This window comes from Peromyscus eremicus, chromosome 8a (assembly GCF_949786415.1).
Source record: "Peromyscus eremicus chromosome 8a, PerEre_H2_v1, whole genome shotgun sequence".
Lineage (NCBI taxonomy): Eukaryota > Metazoa > Chordata > Mammalia > Rodentia > Cricetidae > Peromyscus > Peromyscus eremicus.
The window spans coordinates 83,937,302-83,959,740 of NC_081423.1; the positions used below are offsets into that span (position 1 = coordinate 83,937,302).

Sequence of the window (22,439 nt, forward strand, 5' to 3'; positions counted from 1 at the left end):
GCTCTGTAGACCAGGCTGGCCTTGAACTCACAGAGATCCGCCTGGCTCTGCCTCCCGAGTGCTGGGATTAAAGTCGTGCACCACCACCGCCCAGCTAGGACGCTAACTCTTGAGAAATGCTCATGATTTTGATTGATGCTTACAAAGAGGCCTCCATGGGCTGCAGTGAGGAGCCTTGTAAATTCCCTGTCAGGTCTGGGATGATTTTGCTCTTTGTGGTTATGGACCAAGCTCTGAGTGTATCTCGGTGAGGCCCGAGATGCATCTTGGGAGAGACAGAAAAAAAAAAAAAATGACATGATGAATAGTTGTCTTGTGCCAGTGTTCCTGCTAGGGAGCTTCCTTTTGGTATCTACAGCACAGGTGCTTACAGGACCATGATAGTCACATAAGCTTGGGGCTTGGCGCTGTGACTGGAGGGGAGGAGAACTCGTATTTCCTCTTCTGTTTTCTGGGAAGACTTTTTTCTGGCTCAGGCAGCCAACCTTTGAGACAGGTAGTCTTGTTATATAGCCCAGGTAGAGGACGCTTGGAAAAAGCTGAGGGATATGTACAAGGCTCGCTGCCACACAAGAGAAAAATGTGGCCCCGAAGTGATAAGACCAGGACTCTTCCAACAGGGATGAGATTTTCCACAAGGATGCAGGGGAAGCAGCTGGGGTGACTTAAAATTCCTAGCTAAGTCTAAGAGGGAAAGACAAGCGTTAACTGGGTAGTTCAAGATTCAGCCTTGGCTTGCACTTCTTAAGAGCTCAAGGAAGCTCTCACAGAAGCCACGTACAGAGCTGGCCCCTGAGAAGAGGAAGGCTCAAAGTGGAGCTGACCCTGTTCTGTCTGGGCAACAGGCACACTTTTATTTTCAAATACAGGATGCTCGGCTTTGGTTATAAAGTATCTTTTTATTCCCACAGCACAAGTCGCCTCTGGGAGGCAGATGACATATTATTTTCAAGGTTAATGATTTTTAACCCAAATCCTAGTTGTCTTGGTGCCTTCTCTGGTTCATCAGGAGCCTGGCATTTCTAGGCAGCCAGCCTGTTGCCCTCAGAGCGTCTCCCTCCTCCTGGTCCACTCAAAGGAGTCAGGTGACTGGAACACTCGTACCATTTGGTCTACCTGTCTGTGGAGCTGAGTCTTTTGTCCCCCAAGCCCTGAAACTCAAGTTCTGGCTTGGTAGGGTGTTCTCCACCCTAACAAACCGCTGGAAAATTCACAGTGGTTTGTTTTACTTTTTAAAATGTAGACCCATGGACAGCTAGAGGCAAGGAGCTAGGGGGACAAAGTAGAGACAAGAGAGATCATTTCCGGAGACTGCTCTCTGTAGGCCTCTATGGAGTACCTCAGCAGCTCTGTACCCCACTTTGGGTCACATGGGTGCTCCTCGGCTTCTCCCAGCTCTGCCCAGCCTCAAAGCTGCCTGCTTCCTGCTCTGTTCAAATTGGATGCCCAGCTGTGAGACTTCCAAGGGATGGTTTGCCCACGATGTTCAGTGGACGGAGTGATAACTCAGTCCTTTGGCAGGGAAACTTCTCCTGCCTGTAACCCAGGACGTGGCGGCCTCAGGGATGCCAGATTAGAGGACAGCCTGCAAACAGAGGTCGGCAAAGCCTGGGGAGTTCAGCAGGGAGGGTGGTCTGCACTGTACACATTGAGCCATTTGACATCCATTCATTCAGCAAATGCCGATTAATGGCCAGGTACACGCTGAATATTGTCCTGGGTACTAAATCCCACCCTTCAAGATGGAAAACATTAAAGCGAACATGCATGTATAATTGCGAGCATATCTAATACCTGTGTCTGTGTTTCTGTTTCTAGCTGCATACACGCCAGAGGCTGACCACTGTGTGAGAAAAAGGCAGGCGAGGAGGGGCATGAGGTAGAGAAGCCCTGGGTGGGTGGAGGTGATTCTTTACAGCACTATACTATAAATGGATAGTACTTCTATTTTAGAAATGAGAAACAGCAGTCTCTAGTGTGCGTTTAAGAGATGCCTATAAGGGACCAGTGAGATGGCTCAGCCAGTAAAGATACTTGCCACCAAGCCCGATGACCGAGTTTGATCTCTGGAACTCACAAAGTGGAAGGAGAACTGTAAAAGTTTCCAACTGACCTCCACACACATGGCATGCCCTCTCAACGATAGTGATAACTGGCCCCTGGGAGCCTGCCTGTACAGTGTGCTGCCTGAGGCTTGTGGTGGCCACTCCCTGTCCTGGAAAAGAGCAGCACGGAAGGCACGTCAGCCCTGAGACCACCAGGAGAAAGGCTAGGAAGAGAATAAGAAACCTGTACAAGCCCCATTGCAGGAGTGTGGGAGAGGAACCGGATGGGGACAGAGGCCCCCACTGCCAGCGTGCCCACTCCATGCTGACTGTGGAGGATGTGCTTGAACCTGATACTACCTGTCAGCATTTTGGTATGTCACCACAGGTAGTATCTATTCTTACCAACTTACTATCCGTTGAGCCTCTTATCCCAGAGTAATACCTTCAGTGGCTTTCAAGGAGACGGGACGGGAGCTTACTCATCTGCTCCATGCATTGACTTGATCGTTGTAGTAGAACCAGAGCTATAAGAAAATACTCCTTTTCTGTCCTGTAGTGTTCAAATGCACCTGCTCTCCACCCTCCCACAAAAAGCTTTTGGGAGTACTGAAGGGCTTACAACACGCCCCCACGGTCGGGCGTGTTCGCATATGCCTGGTGGACACTTCCGCCTAGCCAGGTCCAGATCAGGGCATCTCGCGTGACCAGGATCCCTGACGTTCCATGGCTACGTAGGCGCACAACGTGGCCATGTGATCTACGCACTTGCCTGTAGTAGTGACGTTGATCTGTCCACGCCCAGCCTTTAAAATCCAGCGCCATGTTCCCGGTTCCTTCTTCTCCACACACGTGTTTCCCGCAGGCCTGTGCACTCTCTGTCCCTTTATCTCTAATAAAACTCTTATTAGCGGATTCTGTCGTGTTTCACGACATTTCCTTGCAGGGTAAGAACACAGTGCAGCCAATTAGCTAACAAGTCCATCTTAGTCTCTGGGCTCATCGACTTCCTCCAGGAGTCCCAGTTCTCCTAACTCTGCCTGGTTTCTGATTTCATGCCACAATTCCCTCTGCAAACGTTTTCACAGACTCTCCAACTCCGCTGAGTTTTGGAAGTCTCATTCTCCCCTCCTCACAGGGCTGTCTCTCACACCTCACTTTCCCCTCTTGGTAAATGTTAGGATTCTGTTGCCACTCCAGCTGCATGGTCAAACATGTGCAGTTCAGGAGCTAAGTAAGGCGTCTTACGTCATCAATGTGCACTGGTGATCACTTGAGCGCAGCATGGTCAGACAATCAGTGCATGCATGGCATAGCTCCGTAATCCTACCTGCCCATGTTCACGGGAATCCTTAAAAAACTGGACACAGACTCCTCCCCTCTCTCTGTTCTGTTCTCTCTTCCCCCATTACCACTGTCTGTCTCTCTTCTCTCTGCACATGCTTCTTCCCCAGGCCTGATTCTTTTGTCCCCCTTTTCCTCCTAATAAAGCTCTGATACTGGGTTTTGTCATGGCTCGTGCCTCATGACCTTTCTGCATGGTAACTAGCGCTGCTTATTTTATTATTTTTTTTTTTTTTGGTTTTTCGAGACAGGGTTTCTCTGTGTAGCTTTGCGCCTCTCCTGGAACTCACTTGGTAGCCCAGGCTGGCCTCGAACTCACAGAGATCCGCCTGGCTCTGCCTCCTGAGTGCTGGGATTAAAGGCGTGCGCCACCAACGCCCGGCACGCTGCTTATTTTAAAAGAACAACATTGGCGCTGTGACTGGACAGGCTCTTCCAGCACTCTGGGTCCCGGCTCTGCATCCGGGATCCTGTACCATGGTTTACTGGACCTGTGACTGCCCACTCCTTTTTTGATTTGCCGAGCCACCAGGACTACTCCACACAACACACACACTAACCAGATTGGTGAGTTTCCTCTTTCCAATCCCTCACCATTTCCCGCGACTGTAGCCTGAGATATATTCCTCGCGCTGGACCCCCGGGGGATCCTCAGTTGTGTACCACGACACATTCTCTTGATGAAGTACTGAATGCTGTCTGGACTCCCAGGGAGTCCTCCGGTACATACACCCAGCCCTTGTCCTTCTCGTGACAATGACTGGGTAATTTGTGCTGTTAATTTATGCTGGGCCACAGACTGCCTATCTTCAACACCGCTTGAGATAGGAGCCTGGGATCCCATTTGTTAATTTTTTATTTTTTTCTCTTGGCTGCAGTCATGGGACATGGAGGCTTCCTCCTCTTGGTTCCACTCCTCCTTTGAGAAATGCCTTAAATCCCAGATACCAGTAAATTTGGCCATGTAATGGCTGCTTGAACCTGATATTTCACGGAAATTATCTAACTTCTGCCGGTGAATGGACAAATAAAAAGAGTTACCTTATCCCCACACTTTTACCTAAGCTCTTAAATCCTCCCTTTCTGATTCTCTCTCCTGCCCACCTGCATTCCCGAACCTAAGGAATCTCTGACTCCAAAGAACCTTATCTGTTCTCTGGTACTGGGCGGGCCCGCTAAGCGTGGACAGGTCTGGAAGCAGGCTAGGATGCATGCAAATAAGTTTAGGATCAGGACCCACATGGGGATCACAGTAATCTGGATGGCTCTCTAGTCAGAGATCAGTTTACAGCCTGACTCCTGGCAGGTCTTCCTAAAGCTGTCCTCAAGCCAGCAAACTTCCCTCCTCCCCCCAAAAAAATTGAAGACACGAAATAAAATCCATCTCTTATTTCCCAGAACTCCCTCATTAGGGCTAAAACTTCAGCATCTGGACGGCAAGGCTCCTGATCCCACAGGCAGGAGTGTTAGTGGTGGCATTTAAAGTGTACCATGGGAGAGATGAACAAGCCCCAAAAAGAAACTGCCAAATGCTGGCACACACTGTCCAACCGGCTCCCCGAAAGCCACCGGGTCCCTGTTTTAAGTGCAGGAAAGGAGGCCTTTGGGCTCAGGCTTGCACCACCGCCCCACGGGGGGCACAGATAGGGCCTTGCCAAAATGCTGCCAGAAGGGCCACTGGTCAGCTGACTGCCCCAGGGCACCTAGCAGCATGGGGACACCAGATCAGGACCACCCTCCAGCTGACTTCCTAGGCTTGGCCTTCAGCGATGACTGAAGCTGCCCTGTTCCCAGCCCGGCCACTCCCATCTCACACAGGGAACCCAGGGTAGAAATAATAATATCTGGGTGACCCATCTCCTTCCTTCTGGACACCGGAGCTACTTACTCAGTCCTGATTTCCCTATTGTCGGGGTAGGGGGACAGCCTTACTCACCTCACCAGACTTAATTGTCCTTTCAGGGTTACTTAATAGGGAAAAATTTTTCCAGCTAAGGTAGGAGCTTTCATTTCATTTGCTCCCTCCATGTGCCTCACTCCAGACCGGTCAGCAGTGACACAGACAGGGCCCTGCTCTCAAGTTCCAGAGGACATCAGGATCCACTGTCTTGTCTCCAAATCCAGAAGAATGAGGTCTCACCCCACAAGCTTTTCTCTTCCTGGTTCCCTCTTCTAATTAACTACTCAGCTGATTGTTACAGGATCATCATAAAGCCAGAATCCAAGGACCATCAAATATATACCCAGGTGGTAAAGGAACAATAACAATTAAAAGGTATTTACACCCCCAGACCAAAAAGGGTCTGGGCTCTGAAAAAAAAAAACAAACAAACAAACAGAAAACCAGACTTTAATATAACCACCTGTTACTGTCGAATGCTCTCAGCAATTGATCACCTGTGTCTCCTAAATCCTAAACTAATAAAGGAAACAGGTGCCTTAAAATAATCTGTCTCTGATAAAGCTTATCTCAGGTAAAAATTAAAAACATAGTCTAAATATCTCCCCCCGCCCCAACATTAACCAGCAGAGTAGTAAACACTGCAATGGTCACAGCCCAAGACTTTCATTTTCTCATGGCTGCTTCTTAATATGTTCAAAAATTCCCCCAAGCTCCAGAAACTAGCTTAAACCCATCCAACAGGTCGGATCTACTTCAAGGTAAGTGCCAAACCCAAACTTTCCTGGTCTCGGGACCCCCTCTATCACCCTGGGAACCCCCAAAGGAAAAAATAAAAACAATAACTCTTTCTTCTAAGCTTTTCTCTGTCTCACCAGCATCCTGTCAGACACAAAAGCAGCTAGAATGCCAAGCCAAGAAAGCTGAGCAACTATGAGGGAGCAGACAACAGCCCACCATCCCAGGACGCCTGTCTACCTCAGAAGCCCCCTTCCCTAACGTCCCCCAGCCAAGAGTCAACCAACGCCCATCAAGTCACCTGGAAGCAGTTTTTTCTGGAAGAAACGACGCCCCTATTCCTGCTCACCTGCTTTTTTATAATAAGCAAAAAGCCTGGAATTTTAGAATTCTGCCCCTGCCAGGAGCCATCCCTGGAGGTGGATGGGTCCTCCAGAGGATGTAAGAAGTCAGAGGGAGAAGGAAGTGAGCCAGGCCATAGTGGTCGGGAGAATCTTGCAGCCTGACTGACTAGCAGCCAGAGTCTTTCTTTCTTTCTTTCTTTCTTTCTTTCTTTCTTTCTTTCTTCTTCTTTTTTTTTTTTAAAGATTTATTTATTTATTATGTACACAGTGTTCTGCCTGCATGTGTGCTTACAGGCTGGAAGAGGGCACCAGATCTCATTACAGATGGTTGTGAGCCACCATGTGGTTGCTGGGAATTGAACTCAGGACTTTTGGAAGAACAGGCAGTGCTCTGAACCCCTGAGCCATCTCTCCAGCCCCCAGAGTGTTTATTTATACAGAATTTAATTAGCAGGAATACATCCATGATGTTCCAAAACATAGATCATATCATTTTTGGTTTGGGACATGTGTTTTGCTTCCTTTTGCTCATCTTTTAGTCATCATTAGTAAACTATGGCAGAACAGAGTTGTTATTTCCAATCATTTTCCCTCAAGTTTTGACATCATTAATAAACAGAGTTATCATTCTTACTCATTAACTCCATAACCCAAATTTTGAGACTCTAGAGGCATATGTCAGCCTGTGCTCAGGCTGGCTGCTTTGGTTGCTTCAAGGACACTAGACCAAAACAAAAATCTTCAACTACCCTGGGCATTTTGCCATGTCTCAAGCAATGTATTATTAACTCTTAGTGGTCAGAGAGCCCAGGAAAAATCCTCAGGCTAAACCTGCTGCAGTTATTATTCAAATTCTGACATAATACAATCAGTGTTCACATTCATATCTTTATAGAATTTGTCTATATGTCTAATCCTGGAATTCTGTGGTTCCTTGGTCATATGACATTATAGTGGCTCTACATGAGCTAACTTCTAAGAGAGGGAGGTCCTGACACCTCATACTTTTATCATCTTTCCACTCCATACTTTGCTCATCAATATGTCTCTGTGTAGGGCAGAGTTGTATGCCACGTAATTGTCGGAGTGTACAGTGGGAAGAGCGTTGTAATCTGAACTGTGGCCAGCTCCTCTAGCCCACCGGATCTTGTTGACCTTTTTTAATTTACTTTGTTTTGTATATCTTGTTCCTGTATAAGTACAGGGACAGATGTTTCAAGAATGTCTCATAGCCTCATGAAGAGACCTCTGGCTTCTGTATGTGTCACAACCTCCAAGGTGTAAGGAAGACCTTCAAGTAGATAAGGATATCTCCCTAAAAGTGGGGGCGGGGAACAGTATACTCAGGATTGTCCTGAGGAAGCTTAGAAGCAGCATTCATTTTTAATAATGTGTGTGGGTAGGAGCACTAAAGTGTAGTTGTCCATAGAGGCCTGAAGAGGGCGCTGGATCCCATGCAGCAGGAGTTACAGGAGGTTGTGAGCAGCCCGCAGTAGGTGCTGGGAACAGAACTCAGGCTCCCTGCATGAGCAGTGCAAACTCTTAACTGCCGACCCATCTCTCAATCCCCACAACTAAATATTTTTAATTGCGCCAAGCATGGTGGAGCAGGCCAGTAATCCCAGCACCTGGGAAACAGGATTGGGAGTTCAAGCTTTGACAACTACATACTCCATCTCAAAACAGAAACAAAATTTGTGGGTTTTTTTTTTTTTCCAAGACAGAGCCTTGCTATTTAGCTCTGTCGGCTGCTACTCTCTGTGCTAGCCTTGAACTCTAGCTAATCCTCCAGCCTGCTTCTCCTGAGTGCTAGGGTTACAGGCCTGAACACTGTGGACAGCTGGACATTTCTGTGCCTGTCTGCTCTTTGGGTGACCACTCATGGTTTTAGCGTTACTGTAACAAAGTCAGCTCAGAGCTGGGTCACGTGGCCCTGTCCCTTTGCACAGCCTCCCAGTTCATACGCATCTCCAACAGCTGGTACCGTCAGAACTGCAGCTGGGCTCAAGTCTTGGCACAGTCCTCTCTGTGGTTTCAGCCTTCCTGTTTCAAACAGGAGTAGTCTGCCCACCACAGCCCCTCTCTCCTGCCAGAACAACACTTTCCCTGCGCACCCAGAGAATCTCTGCCCTTCATATATATGGTGTCACTTTGTGGGGCTGGTGCTTGCTACATTTCTTGCAGAAAGTCTAGGTGGGTCATGGAAATGTTCATGATGTTTACAGGAGGGCTGGCAGCACAAATAACTGTTTGTTTGTTTTTTCAGAGCTGAGGACGGAACCCAGGGCCTTGCGCTTGCCGGGTTTGGTTTTTGAGACCAGGTCTCACTATTTAGCCTGGCTAGCCTGGAACTTGCTATCTATGTAGACCAGGCTGGCCTGCAAATCAGAGAGATCTGCCTGCCACAGCCTCCTGAGTGCTGGGACTAAAGATGTCCACCACCTTGTCTTGTATATTTTTTAGTGTTGGACAAAAACAATAAGAGTAAAAAAAAAAAAAAAGACTGTTTCATATCCTTTTTCTTTCTTTTGTTTGTTTTTGAGACAGGGTCTATGTAGTCCTTGGTGTCCTTGAACTTGTTATGTAGGTCAGGCTGGTGGACAATGCCCAGCTTGGTGTCACATATTTTTAAGGGAGCCCAGTACGTTCCCATTTCTTTATTTACATGGTTTTTATATGCAAACATATTCATATTGGGGCTGGAGAGATGGTTCAGTGGTTAAGAGCACTGATTGCAGCCGGGCGGTGGTGGTGCAGGCCTTTAATCCCAGCACTCGGGAGGCAGAGCCAGGCGGATCTCTGTGAGTTCGAGGCCAGCCTGGTCTCCAAAGCGAGTTCTAGGAAAGGCGCAAAGCTACACAGAGAAACCCTGTCTCGAAAAACCAAAAAAAAAAAGCACTGATTGCTCTTCCAGAGGACCCAGGTTCAATCCCCAGCACCCATGTGGCAGTTCACAACTGTAACTCCAAGATCTGACACCCTCACACAGGCAAAATACCAATGTACATAAAATAAGAATAAATAAGTTATTTTTTTAAAAAAGTATTCATATTGAAGGCAGAGTGTGATATCACAGGTCTTTAATTCCAGCACAGACAGAGACAGGAGGATCTCTGTTAATTCCAGACCAGCCTGGTTTACACAGCAACTTCCAGGCCAGTGAGAGCTACATAGTGAGATCCTGTCTCAGGGGTGGTCAATCATCCTACTGAGATGCAGGGAAAGCTCTCAACGTGTGTCTTGCATTTGGAGATGGTGGAAAGCAGCCCCGGAAGCTGCTTTGGCATTCATCCAGCTGGTGATATCCGGGAGTGCTGCCATTTTGATGACCTTGGCCTTGACCTTGCTCTCCTCTCCCCCTCCTCTGTGGGAGATTCCTATGTTACCTAACCAGATATTTGCAAGGACACACAGACCCACTTCCCTTTTTTTTTTTGGTTTTTCAAGACAGGGTTTCTCTGTGTAGCTTTGCACCTTTCCTGGAACTCACTCTGTAGCCCAGGCTGGCCTGGAACTCACAGAGATTCACCTGCTCTGCCTCCCGAGTGCTGGGATTAAAGGTGTGTGCCGCCGCCCGGCCAGACCCCACTTCTTTTTTTTTGTTTGTTTGTTTTTTTGTTTTGTTTTGTTTTGTTTTTCGAGATAGGGTTTCTCTGTATAGCTTTGCGCCTTTCCTGGAACTCACTTGGTAGTCCAGGCTGGCCTCGAACTCACAGAGATCCACCTGGCTCTGCCTCCCAAGTGCTGGGATTAAAGGCATGCGCCACCACCGCCCGGCTCCAGACCCCACTTCTTAAGAGCACCCTGTTCAAAGGAAGGCCTTACTTCCCTCTGTCCTCAAAGCACCTGTCACAAGCACACATGCCAAGCCATTCCTGATACAGTCTCAAAGACGCCCCAAGGAAAAGCTGAATTTGCTGCACTGCAGGGGGGTTCCTGGTGGTCTCTGGCTTCAAGTTGTTAACAAGTTGTAAGAAACTCCCAGCAGGGCACAGTGGTCCATGGGGGTAATTCCAGGTACTTTGGAAGCTGAGGCAGGAAAGTCACCAATTCAAGGCCTGAGCAACATAGTAAGGTCCTGTCTCTAAATTTTAAGAAAGGGCGGAAGGTATAGCTCCATGGCAGAGCACTTGCCTGGAATGTGGGAAGCCTTGGCTTCAATCTCTAGTGCCACTGACAGGAAAAAAGTGTCTCCACTGTTGTGGAATATTCCTTTACACTGTGTGAAAATATGTCACTGTGATTGGTTTAATAAAAAGCTATATGGTCAATAGCTAGGCAGGATGTTTAGAGCAGAGAGAACACTGGGAAGAAGGTGGAGACGCCATGAGATGCAGAGTGAGCAGGATAGGTCATAGGGCGATGAGGTCAGAAAGCCACAAGGCAGAAAGTAAATTAATAGAAATGGGTTAATTTAAGTTATAAGAGCTAGGTAGAAACAAGCCTAAGCTATCAGGTGAGCTTTCTTAATAAGAAGTCCCCGTGTTGTTTATTTGGAAGCTGGCTGTCAGGGCAGAGAAATCCACAGACAGTTCTCATCCCAGCATGGTGCCCAAAACTATTTAGCTGTCACTTGACTGTGGCTGTCCGACATCTATCTCTAGCTTGTGACCCCCAAACAGATCTCAAAACAGGGCACACACCTCTCTGCAAACTTGGTACTCTCCAACTCAGCATATGGCAACTGTGTCCTTCAGTAGCTTTGGCCAGAACTCTTGGAGGTACCCTCTATTTCTCTGTCTCTCGAACCCATAGCCCTCATGTTGGCAAGTGTGAGCATGCTCTGAGCATGCACAGTACACTCTGAATCTGGTTACCTCTTACCTGCTTCACTGCGAGCTCTAGGATGCAAGTCTAGTCATCCTTCCTAGAGGATGGTATCAGTAGCCCCTCCCCCCACACACACCTGTCTTCACCTTGGGCCTCATCTGAGCATTCCAGTGAGGTCTTTCTTGGCCAACTAGTCCTCCATCCTTTCCTTAGCCTTTGGCCTTCTTCAGGGAGGCCGGCCCATTTAGGCCTTGGATCTAGTCCCCTGGCTCACAGCTCCACTTGGGTGTTGATTCCTTTCCAGAGGGAGGGAGGAAGCCTGTAAAGAGTAAGGAGGGGCTGAAGCGATGGCTCAGCAGTTCAGAGAGCGGCGTGTGACATTTTCTGGGGAGATGTGAACACAGCTCTTTCGCTCCAGAGAAAGCGTTGATGACACACTGAAGAACGGATTCCATCCGAGTCTAGCTTGGTGAGCCAGTGAGTTTATTGGGGTTATTTACAGGAGCATGGGTGGTTACTTAAAGAGCATGGGTGTCTCCCAGGCAGCTTCATCGCCAGAACGCCCAGCCTCGTGATATACTGCATTCTTGGAGTTCTCTGAAATAACTCACAGGCAGCTGGGCTAGCGGGGAGTCTCCTCTGCCCAGGAACTGTTACTGCGTACATACGGTTAGAAGGACCTTGTTCTGAATCCTGTAGGTTTCCGCAGCTTTTGTTTAACTCCCTGAGTCTTGTAAATTTTATTTACTTCTTATGTCTTTTATTTTTGTTAGATTTATTTTATTTATGTGTATGAATGTTTTTCCTGTGTGCATTGTATGTATGTGTGCCACGTGTGTGTCTGTTAGCTCCCCTGGAACCGAAGTTACAAATGGTTGTGAGCTACCATGTGGGTGCTGGGAATCTCCTGGGTTCTCTCCAAATCAAGAGAATCAGATGACCCTGCCTCAAAACAAAAACAGTGAGGTGCATATGTAAAATAAGCTGGAAATCAAAAGGCCCCTTTCCTCAAGGATCCTTCTGTCCCTTGAGCTGGTCAGCGTGTGCTTTCTCCGGGGGGTTATGCTCACCATCGGAGCCCTACCCAACCCCATTGTTGATCTCGCCGCTTAACAACACTCAAGCCTGTATATAAAGTGAGGGAGGCAGAAAATGGGAGGTGGGGGAGGGAGAAAGAGAGAGAGTGCGTCTTGTGGTAGGGTCTGTCAATTCTGGGTCTGAAATATCCCTAAGAACCTGGCCGCTCAGAGACGGAATACGAATTGGGCGGGGCATGCAAATGAGGAGGTGGCCGAGTCTCCCAGGAACTCTGGGAGCGAAACGAGCAACGAAAATTCTCGACCCACGCTGGATCTCGCAGGCTTTCCCTGGAGTGAAGGTCGTGGTCAGGAAAGAGCAGGAGAGTCGGTGTCGGGCGCGTGCCTGTGGTTGCGTGCGTGTGTACGACCGTGATGTAAAGGTGTGTGCGCACGTGAGTGTCGCGGGCGGTTGTGACGGGAGGGTTATCGCTTCTCGGCCTTTTGGCTAAGATCAAGTGTAGTATCTGTTCTTATCAGTTTAATATCTGATACGTCCTCTATCCGAGGACAATATATTAAATGGATTTTTGGAACTAGGAGTTGGAATAGGAGCTTGCTCCGTCCACTCCACGCATCGACCTGGTATTGCAGTACCTCCAGGAACGGTGCACCCCCTCGGGGGATCTCTAACGCTGGTTCAAAAATGAGAACTTTAAGATGTTTTCGTTAGCTTCTAGTTCTGCACAATTTCTCATTGTGTTTGCGTTTCCCTGTGTTGTTACCATTCTACAACTCGCTTTGTAGGCCGCCACGTTGGCCTTGAGGTTAGGGAAATCTGCCTGCTGCCACATAATGCTGGGGTTAGAGGCCTTGTCACTACCTAGCTTCATATATATTTTTTAAAACAGCTTCTTTTGCCGGTGATCTGTACGACATTAAAACCGGCAGGGGAAACTGATTTGGTCGGGTTTGCCAAGAGATTGTCTTGGGTTTTAGTGGTTCTGGCTATTCAGGTTATCTTTGTTAGCTTGGCGCATGGATACAACCATAATTCGTAGAAATCATTAGAGATATGAGAGTTTTAAAGATGTTCATATACAGTTCGTCACCTAAACTCACTTAGCACTCAGTAGGATGTGTCTGAATATAGGCAGTTATTATTACATAGTTAAGACAATGGTATTGAAATAAACTTTAAATACCTGGTCTGTGTTAAGTTTTAGGGAAGTCGTGGGAGGCTGGTCTCCGCCCCTTCCTCATCTGGCACCGCCCCTTGTGTGCGATTTCCCTCGAGGTTCGCGGTAGTGTCTTGCGCAGGCGCAGTGGCTTTACCATGGCGGAATTGATTTCTTTCGTGGTTCCCACCCAGAGTGACAAAGTTTTGTTGGTGTGGGAGCTGAGCGCTGGTCCCCCAGCCGAGGCCTTAAGAGTGAGGGGCTGCGCGGAGGGGCGAGGAAAGGGGGGGTAGGGGAGAGAACCGGAGGCAGGAAGCAGGGGCCAGGGCCCCGCGCTGAGAGGACCCGGTGGTCGGTGAGCCGACAGGTCCCTGAGCCACCGCACTGGGCTCCCCACGGGAAGTCTCTGTTCGCGCAGGGAGGAGTGCTCCGAGTGGAGGAGGGCGGGGACTCGTGGGAGCTGGGTTTGTCGTGGGGCTGGAGGTCAGCGCTCACGTCGTGGGCCTCCCGCAGCATTCTCTGTCTGCAGCGTTCTCCCAGTTTGGCCTTCTGTATTCAGTCCGAGTCTTCCCGAACGCTGCGGTGGCCCGCCCCGGCTTCTACGCCATCGTCAAGTTTTACTCGTCAAGGGACGCGCAGAGAGCCCAAAAGGCATGCGACGGGAAGCCTCTCTTTCAGACTTCGCCAGTGAAGGTGGGTGCCGATGCAGGACCTGGGGTGAAGTTCCCAGTGCAACCGGGAGCTAGCGTTTGTGCGGCCCTCAGGTTCACACGGTGCTTCCAGGTGCATTTCCCCTGAGGCTCTGGCTCCAGGCATTCCTAGATGAAGAAACTCAAACTTGGGATGGCTGGTGATAAAAAGGTTCATCATGATAGTAGCTGCTCAAAGCCAGGTGTACCGATGAATCCCACGTCATTCTGTTGCCTTAAAATTTAAGAAATATTCATAAGCGTTTTCTATTTTACTTGATTTAAAATGTGTGAGTTTGATAAACTGTTGTAACATAACGGATGCTTTATTGCTATCATTCTCAAACAGCCTCTCCAGAAGTCCCCTCAGGTCCCAGAAGGTGGGCAGAGCATCTTTTAATACATTGTAGACTCCATTCCGCATTAACAGCAAACCCATTGACTTGCCCAAAGCCTCAGGACAACATCTCACTATGTTTTCATTTCCACCACTTTTTAAAGAACCATTTCAGTTTCTGATTGGCTACTCTATCTGCCCACTTGCTGCTGACCCCAGTCTATTCTTGTCCCTGGTGTTTTCCTCCTCTACTAAACCTTGATCTGAGAACTCTAGCCAGTAGTGACCCCAAGCATACAATCTCTACTTTTGTACATGTTCAGGACCACCTTCTCTCCTGGATCATCCTCTTCCAAGTACTGAAGTGATTGTCTGTTAGTCAGCCTTTAATTATTGAACCTGGTATGTTTTTAACCTGTGACCATGTCTCAGTTATAAATATTGTATGTGGTACGGGGAAGATTACTAAGCAGTGAGCTTCCCGTGCTCTGGGACAATGAGACCGTTTTGATAGAGTGTTGAAGGAAGTCTGGAGAGATGGCTCAGTCGTTAAGAGCCCTGCCTGCTCTTTCAGAGGACCCAAGTTCAGTTCCCCGCACCCACATGATGGCTCACAGTCACTTCCAGTAACTACAGTTCCAAAGGATCCCATATCCCCTTCTGGCCTGGGCACCAGGCATGCATGTGACTCACAGGTATATGTGCAGGTAAAACACACACACACACACACACACACACAATTTAAAATTTTCAATATTTAAAAAAACAACAACTCAAGGAGCAGGGCGTGAGTGCAAGGCTGGCCAAGTGAGTGAGTTCCAGGATAGCACAGAGAAACCCTGTCTCAAAGACCAAAAACCAAAGCAAACCAAAAAACAAGCAAAAAAACCAAAAAACAATTCAAGGTACTGTTGAGAGGTGAGAATGGTCATATTAGTTTATTTACATAGTTTGCTTTGTTGGGCACACGTACGTTCTATTATAAATGTGTTATAAGATCAAGGAAAGGCCTAAGGCACCTTGAGAAGTACCCCCCCCACACACACACACACACATGCACACACACGCACCTTTGGCATTGTCTTAGTTAGGGTTATTACTACTATGAAGAAACACCATGACGAAAAGCAGGTTGGGGAGGAAAGGGTTTATTGGATTACACTTCCATGTCACTGTTCACCACTGAAGGAAGTCAAGGCAGAACTCAAGCAAGAGCTGATGCAGAGGCCATGGAGGAGTGCTGCTTACTGTCTTGCTCAGCCTGCTTGCTTGTAGAATCCAGGACCACCAGCCACCCACAGTAACCTGGGCCCTCGCCCATCAATCACTAATTAGGAAAATGCCTCACAGCTGGACCTTATGGAGGCATTTTTCTCAACTGAGGTTTCCTCCTTTCAGATGATTCTAGCTAGTGTCAAGTTGACATAAAACTAGCCAGTACATACCAAAAAGAAAGAAAAAAAAAAAAGCCAGGTGGTGGTGGCCTTTAATCCCAGCACTCGGGAGGCAGAGGCAGGCACATCTCTGTAAGTTCGAGGCCAACCTGGTCTGCAAAGTGAGTTCCAGGACAGGCTCCAAAACTACACAGAGAAACCCTGTCTCGAAAAACAAAACAACAAACAAACAAACAAACAACAATGACAAAAAAAAAACCTAGCCAGGACAGGCATGAAGAAAAGTACTCTCGGGCAAGAACTGTCAGATTTGCTCCAGGTGACACCTAGGTATGTCATACAGCTACTCAAGAGCACTTTGGTTTTGGTTTTTGAGACAGGTCTTCGATAGTCCTGTTTGGCTTTGTACTTGCTGTGGTCAGAGAAGGGTCACCTTGAACTTGTGATCTTCCTGCCTCCCCTGCTGGGGTAACAGACGCATCTCCGTGCTCTCTGTGTGTTGTATTGAGATTGACGGTAGGTTTCATGCAGGCTTTTAAGAAAGTTCTTTACTAACTGCTCTGCTTCCTCGACCCCCTTTTCTTCCTCTCTAAAACAACTCTTGTAGCCCAGCCTGGCCTCCAACCTCATATTTAGTTAGAGATGATGTTCATTAACCTCCTAACGAATTTTTTTGTTTGTCTTGAGACAGGGTTTCTCTACATATCCCTATCTGAAACTCATTATGTAGGCCAGGCTGGCCTTGTATTCAGAGATCCACCTGCCTCTGCCTCCCAAGTGGAAGCAAAGATGTTTTTTGCCATACCCAGTGACATCCTAATTTTTTTTTAAAGATTTATTTATTTATTATGTGTACAGTGTTCTGTTTGCATGTATCCCTGCAGGCCAGAAGAGGGAGCCAGATCTTTTTTTTTGAGCTGAAGATCAAACCTAGGGCCTTGTGCTTGCTAGGTAAGCTTGCTCTACCACTGAGCTAAATCCCCAACCCCCTAATTTTTTTTTTGTTTGTTTTTGTTTTGGTTTGTTTTATTTGGTTTAGTTTGGTTTTTCAAGACAGGGTTTCTCTTCTCTGTGTGGCTTTGGAGCCTGTCCTGGATCTCGCTCTGTAGACCAGGCTGGCCTCAAATTCACAGAGATCCACCTGCCTCTGCCTCCCGAATGCTGGGATAAAGGTAACCACCAGAGACACGTGTTCTCCAAATAGGCCTACTACCCCTTCATCCATGTGTCGTTAGCCAGGCTTACAGTCCTGAGTATTGGGCCCATCCTGTCCCTCAAGGAGTGAGTCTTCAGTCTATTCAGGGAACAGTCAGTTACCCTCAGCAGCCAAGCTGTTGCACAACTGGGCAGATTATGCTTTGCAAATGGTTTCTTTATACTCTCTTTATCCTGGATCATCTTCCCTTCATCTCCCCAATCCCCCTGCCTCCCTCCCTGCCTAAGCCTTTCCACCCACAGTACTCCTTTCATTTCCTTTACCTTCTGCTCTGCCATCCCCTCATCCCTCTCCTCTAAGGTAACCCTTTCTTTCCCTTCCCTTCCTTGTGTCCTCATTTGCAAAGGAACTTTAGGTGTCTGTCTGTCTGTGTGTAGTTCTGTATATATGTGTGTGTGTGTGTGTGTGTGTGTGTCTGTGTGTCTGTGGGTGTGTGTGTGCGCACAAGTGAATGCTGGTGCCCAGGGAGAAGAAGGTATCAGACCCCCTGGAACTGGAGTGACTTAGCCATGTGACTTGAATGCCAAGAACTGAACATGCTCCTCTCCAAGAGCAGTCACCATCTCAAGCTCCAGGGAGCTTTGAAAGTAGTGGCCGAGGAAGAACATGCGTAAACATAATCCCTGGGTAATCAATACATTGACTTTATTTGTATTGTTCAAATTTTATGAATACACAAAATTTTCTAATAATGGAGACTTTAAGATGGAGTTAGTGGAGTACGAAATACACAGTAATGTGTCAGGTATGCAAGGCTAACACCTGGGGGACCTGTCAGATAAGCTTGACGTGGGATTGTTCAGTTGATGGTGAAACTCGTGTGTGTGGGTGTATGTGTATATATGCATATATATTATGATTTACTTTAGATAAGGTCTCACTATGTAGCTCTGGCTAGCCTGGAACTCTCTATGTAGACCAGGCTGGCCTGGAACTCAGAGAGATCTGCTGGCCTCTGCCTCTCGAGTGCTGAGATTAAAAATGTACACCGTTGGCCTGATGGCACGCACCTTTAATCCCAGCACTCAGGAGGCAGAGACAAAGGAAATCTCTGAGTTCCAGGCTAGCCTGGTCTACAGAATGAGTCTAGGATTACTCAGAGAAACGCTGTCTCAAAAGAAGAAAAAAAAAAAAAAAAAAAAAGCACACCACGGTGCCCAACCCTGTATTATCACTTGTATAGGAGTTACTGACTTGGAGCTGGGTGAGTGTAAGGTTCATCTCTCTCTTCTGGGGTCATAGTCTCAAGCAGGAGCTACTAGATGGGAAGCCCGGAACAATGTCTTGGCTAACTCACAACCCTTGACTCTTTCTTCGGGGCTTCCTTGGTTATTTTTTCTAACCCCTTATACTGTAGGCAAACACTCCACCAACCGAGCTCCATCCCCGCCCCCTGGGCAACCTGCCACTTAACCAGGGATCCTAACAATGATGGCAGACAGCACTGAGGCTTAGATGGACAGCATTGTGTGTGGGGCTCACTCTGATGCAGGACTTAGGACCCCCTGATCTTCACTGTCCCTTATGGACTTGGAATTGATTGACCTCGTGTCTCCAAAGTAGAACCTGGCAGGCTGTGACATTTGTGGATCTCTCTCCTGACTGCAGGTTCGTCTCAGCACTAGACATAAGGCCCTGCGACATCAGGCCTTTGCCCTAAACAGCTCACGATGCCAGGAACTGGCAAATTTCTACTTTGGCTTCAATGGATGGTCAAAAAGGATCATCAAGGTAAGCCTTGTACATTTTTTTGACTAACCACACTCTTCCTTTTACATTAGAATCCTAGACTTTGGGGAGGATTGAACAGGCTAGCTATGGCGGGGGTAGGTGGATGTGTCTGAGAGTTAGGAAAAACTCGTCCCAGTTTGCTGGCTGATGAAGTCCATAGTTTCTCAGTGTGTTTGGTAAGACTTGGTTGCCTAAAGCAGCATTCCTTTGCAAATCTCCCTTGCTTTTGAAGCTCTAGGGTGCTCCAGCTGTTAGCGGGGATCTGGAGTTTAGTTTTGTATGTTTCTCCGTTGAAATCTTAGGCAAGCTGGGGATGGGGCTGAGTGGTGGAGAGCTTGCCTAGCAGGGTGAAACCTTGGGGCTGATTCTCAGAGGACTCGAATCCCACCCTTCCAGCTGCAGGAGCTCCCTGGAGCGGAGGACGAGGCTCTTGAGGGGCCTGTGCGGAAACAGAGCGTCAAGTTCTTCTGCGCTGTGGAGGTGGTGCTGCCGTCCTACGGATGCAGGAGCCCTGGAGTGGGCATCGCTGAGGAGCCTCTGCACCAGCTGGAAGAAGGTCTGTCCTCGGCGCAGGGAGGGCTGCAACAGTGGATATATCATGTGTCTATCTGTCTGTCTTTACTCTTTGTCAGCCACCAACCAGGCCCTTCCACCGCTGATCTACTGAAGTCCTAGGCAGAATTTTTATGCCTTACAATATAGATTTTCACTTTAGCACATGCCTGCCAAAACCTTACATTTACAATAGAACTGCCCTCCTGCCCAGAGGCTCAGTGGAGGCAGGAAATCTTGTGTCTCTAGTTTTTGTTTAAGGACTTGCTTTGTGTTGAGATAATTGGTCAGAATCCTTTGTCTTCAGTTATCAGCAAGATCCTGCTGTAGGACAGAAGTGGCTCAGTGCTGGAGCACATATTGCTCTTGCAAAGGCCCTACATCCTGTTCCCAGCACTCACTTCGGGTGCCTGAAACCACCCATCACTGCTGGTCCAGTAGATCTCACGCCTCTCTTCTCCTCCGGCACCTACACGAGTGTACACAGAGAAAGCCACATGCAGCCAAAGATGTGCCATTTATGGTTCTCTAAACATTGCCATAAACCCTTGTATAGACGCTTAATCCTTTGCCTGATAATGGAATGGCTGGAACAGACAAAAAGGCCAATGTGAAAAGGTACTCTAATTGATTTTAAGTTATTTTTTCTAGACTCCATGGTCCTCAGCATGAGGAGTCCAAGTTAGATGAAAGGAGTTAGTGGGGGGCGTGGAGTAGGCTCCTGAGGCTGCTGGATAGATAACACCCATCATCAGGACCATCACCTGACCTTGTTCCATCACCTGACCTTGTTCCATCACCTGACCTTGCTCAGTGTGAGTCCAGCCCTGAGCTGCAGCAGGCAGAGTCTGCAGGGAGACCTGTCAGTTTGGAATTGGCCAGTGATATGAGCTTTGTACCTGTGCCTCATTTGGATCCCATAGTTATTACATAAGGAATTTCAGAATGCACTGGGCCTGTGAGATAATGGGCCCTATCATTATGCACCTTCAACAGACCCATTCAGCCAGCTCCTTGTGCTACATCCCTTTAGTTGCTCAAATAATGATCTAAGACTGAATCATAAATATATTTTCTTTTTAAACAAAGAATAATTGCTATCCATACAAGTATTTACTTATTTTTTGCTTTGTGTGTATGGTATATTTGTGTGTAGTGTATGCAAATATATGTGTGCACACAAAGTGTGTGGGCCTGTCTGTGTGTAAGCCCAGAAGCCAGAAGAGGGTGTCGGGTGTACTCTTCTCTTTATTCATTTGAGGCTAGGTCTCTCCCTGAACCTGGAGCCTGTCTGTCGTTTTGGCCAGCTAGAAGATAACACCCCCTGTCTTTGCCCGACTCACTGTGGGATGGCAGACATGCACAGGGTCATGCTCAGCTGTTACACGGGCACTGTGTCCAAACATTGGTCCTCGTGCGTCTGCAGCAAACACTGAGCCTCTCGTCAGCCCCCACTCAGGTATTTGAAATCCATCTGCTTGCTCGGCTCCAGGACAGCCGTCGTTTCTCATGAAGAGGAAGACGGCTCAGAAGCTCGCGATCCAGAGTGCCTTGTCAGATGCCTTCCAGAAGCTGGCCATCGTGGTTTTAGGTGAGCCTTTCTTGATAATCCTGAGTGCTTGAAACTCAGTGAGCCGGAAGGTCATTTTAAAACCTAAATTGGGGGTTGGGGATTTAGCTCAGAGGTAGGGTGCTTGCCTAGCAAGCACAAGGCCCTGGGTTCGGTCCTCAGCTCCAGGAAAAAAAAATAATAAAAAATAATAAAAAAAAAAAAACCAAAACCTAAATTGTATGAAAATACTAGTATCTAGAACATTCCAAATTCTGCTTTCATTCACGGAACTCTGCCGTGGCAGATTTGTCCCTTGTCATGTTTATGAGAAAACTGACAGCAGATACTCTTGTTCTTGGGTCTGGATGTCAAAGGGCTAGCCTCATCACTGCAGGCAAACCTGCTGCTGGCCTGGGTCTGGATGTCAAAGGGCTAGCCTCATCACCACAGGCAAACTTTCTGCTGGCCTGGGTCTGGATGTCAAAGGGCTAGCCTCATCACTGCAGGCAAACCTGCTGCTGGCCTGGGTCTGGATGTCAAAGGGCTAGCCTCATCACTGCAGGCAAACCTGCTGCTGGCCTGGGTCTGGATGTCAAAGGGCTAGCCTCATCACTGCAGGCAAACTTTCTGCTAGCCTGGGTCTGGATGTCAAAGGGCTAGCCTCATCACCACAGGCAAACTTTCTGCTGGCTTGGGTCTGGATGTCAAAGGGCTAGCCTCATCACTGCAGGCCAACCTGCTGCTTGCTGCTGGCCTGGGTCTGAATGTCAAAGGGCTAGCCTCATCACTGCAGGCCAACCTGCTGCTGGCCTGGCACTAATAGGGTTTATGAGCTTTGGCCACGTGGGCTTGCACACTGGTTTCCTGACCACAGCTAGAGTGACCTGTAGACATTACAGTTACGAAGCTGCTCTCTCATTTCCCAAACAGGCTGGAGGTTCTCCCTCCCTCATGGGGACATCGAAAGAGTCAATGGAAGGACGAGAGAGAAAAAGTGTGGGTTCTGCTTGCAGGAGAAGCCGGAGTCAGTTAATTTTCACTGTTTCCTTCTCTCTCTTTCTCTCTCTTTTTTTTTCTTTTTTGGTTTTTCGAGTCAGGGTTTCTCTGCGTATCTTTGGAGCCTGTCCTGGAACTCACTCTGTAGACCAGGCAGGCCTCGAACTCACAGACATCCGCCTGGCTAAGCCCTGTCTTAAATACGAAATCTTTGGCTTGTTTTCACTTGTGATGTTGGCATATGGGGTGGGCACCGTCAGGGAATCACCGGCTGCTTTCTTGTGAGTGTTGATCGTGGCTGTGATGCTGGCGTTGGCATCGTGGTCCCAAAAAGGTTGACAATGGTGTGACCTTTTGGGGCTTAGCAGCAAGTCTCCAAAAGGATCGCTCTCCTGTTTCATAACCCTGAAGGCTTAGCAACTGAGATACCCCAACTCATCGAGGCTTTTCTGTGCATGTGAGAGGTGGATCCAGTTGACGGCAGCCTCCCAACCTGGCCAGCCTTCTTATCAAAGTATGACCCCGTGTTCATCAGCCAAGAGTGCCAGCAGCTGTCGGCTGAGTGGCCACCTTTAAGAACCGGGCTAAATACCTAAGTTCTCTCTGTCTCTCTCCTCTGCTGTGGTATTCCTTCTAT

The 22,439-nt window shown here is 48.1% G+C and overlaps 1 protein-coding gene and 1 non-coding gene across 2 annotated transcripts in view; both read left to right on the forward strand.

Annotated features, from left to right (window-relative positions):
• The first annotated feature begins 12,645 nt into the window (after positions 1–12,645).
• Positions 12,646–12,836, forward strand: LOC131918177 (U2 spliceosomal RNA). Its single transcript, XR_009380912.1, has one exon. It is a non-coding gene; the product is annotated as a U2 spliceosomal RNA (small nuclear RNA).
• A 562-nt stretch (positions 12,837–13,398) lies between these two features.
• Positions 13,399–22,439, forward strand: part of Rdm1 (RAD52 motif containing 1) — a 13,791-nt gene continuing 4,750 nt past the window's right edge. The window contains exons 1-5 of the mRNA XM_059271855.1: positions 13,399–13,589; positions 13,849–14,028; positions 18,580–18,702; positions 19,099–19,258; positions 20,747–20,845. Of these exons, the coding sequence (XP_059127838.1) occupies positions 13,494–13,589; positions 13,849–14,028; positions 18,580–18,702; positions 19,099–19,258; positions 20,747–20,845 (658 nt within the window). The 5' untranslated portion in view covers positions 13,399–13,493. The remainder of the gene's footprint in view (positions 13,590–13,848; positions 14,029–18,579; positions 18,703–19,098; positions 19,259–20,746; positions 20,846–22,439) is intronic.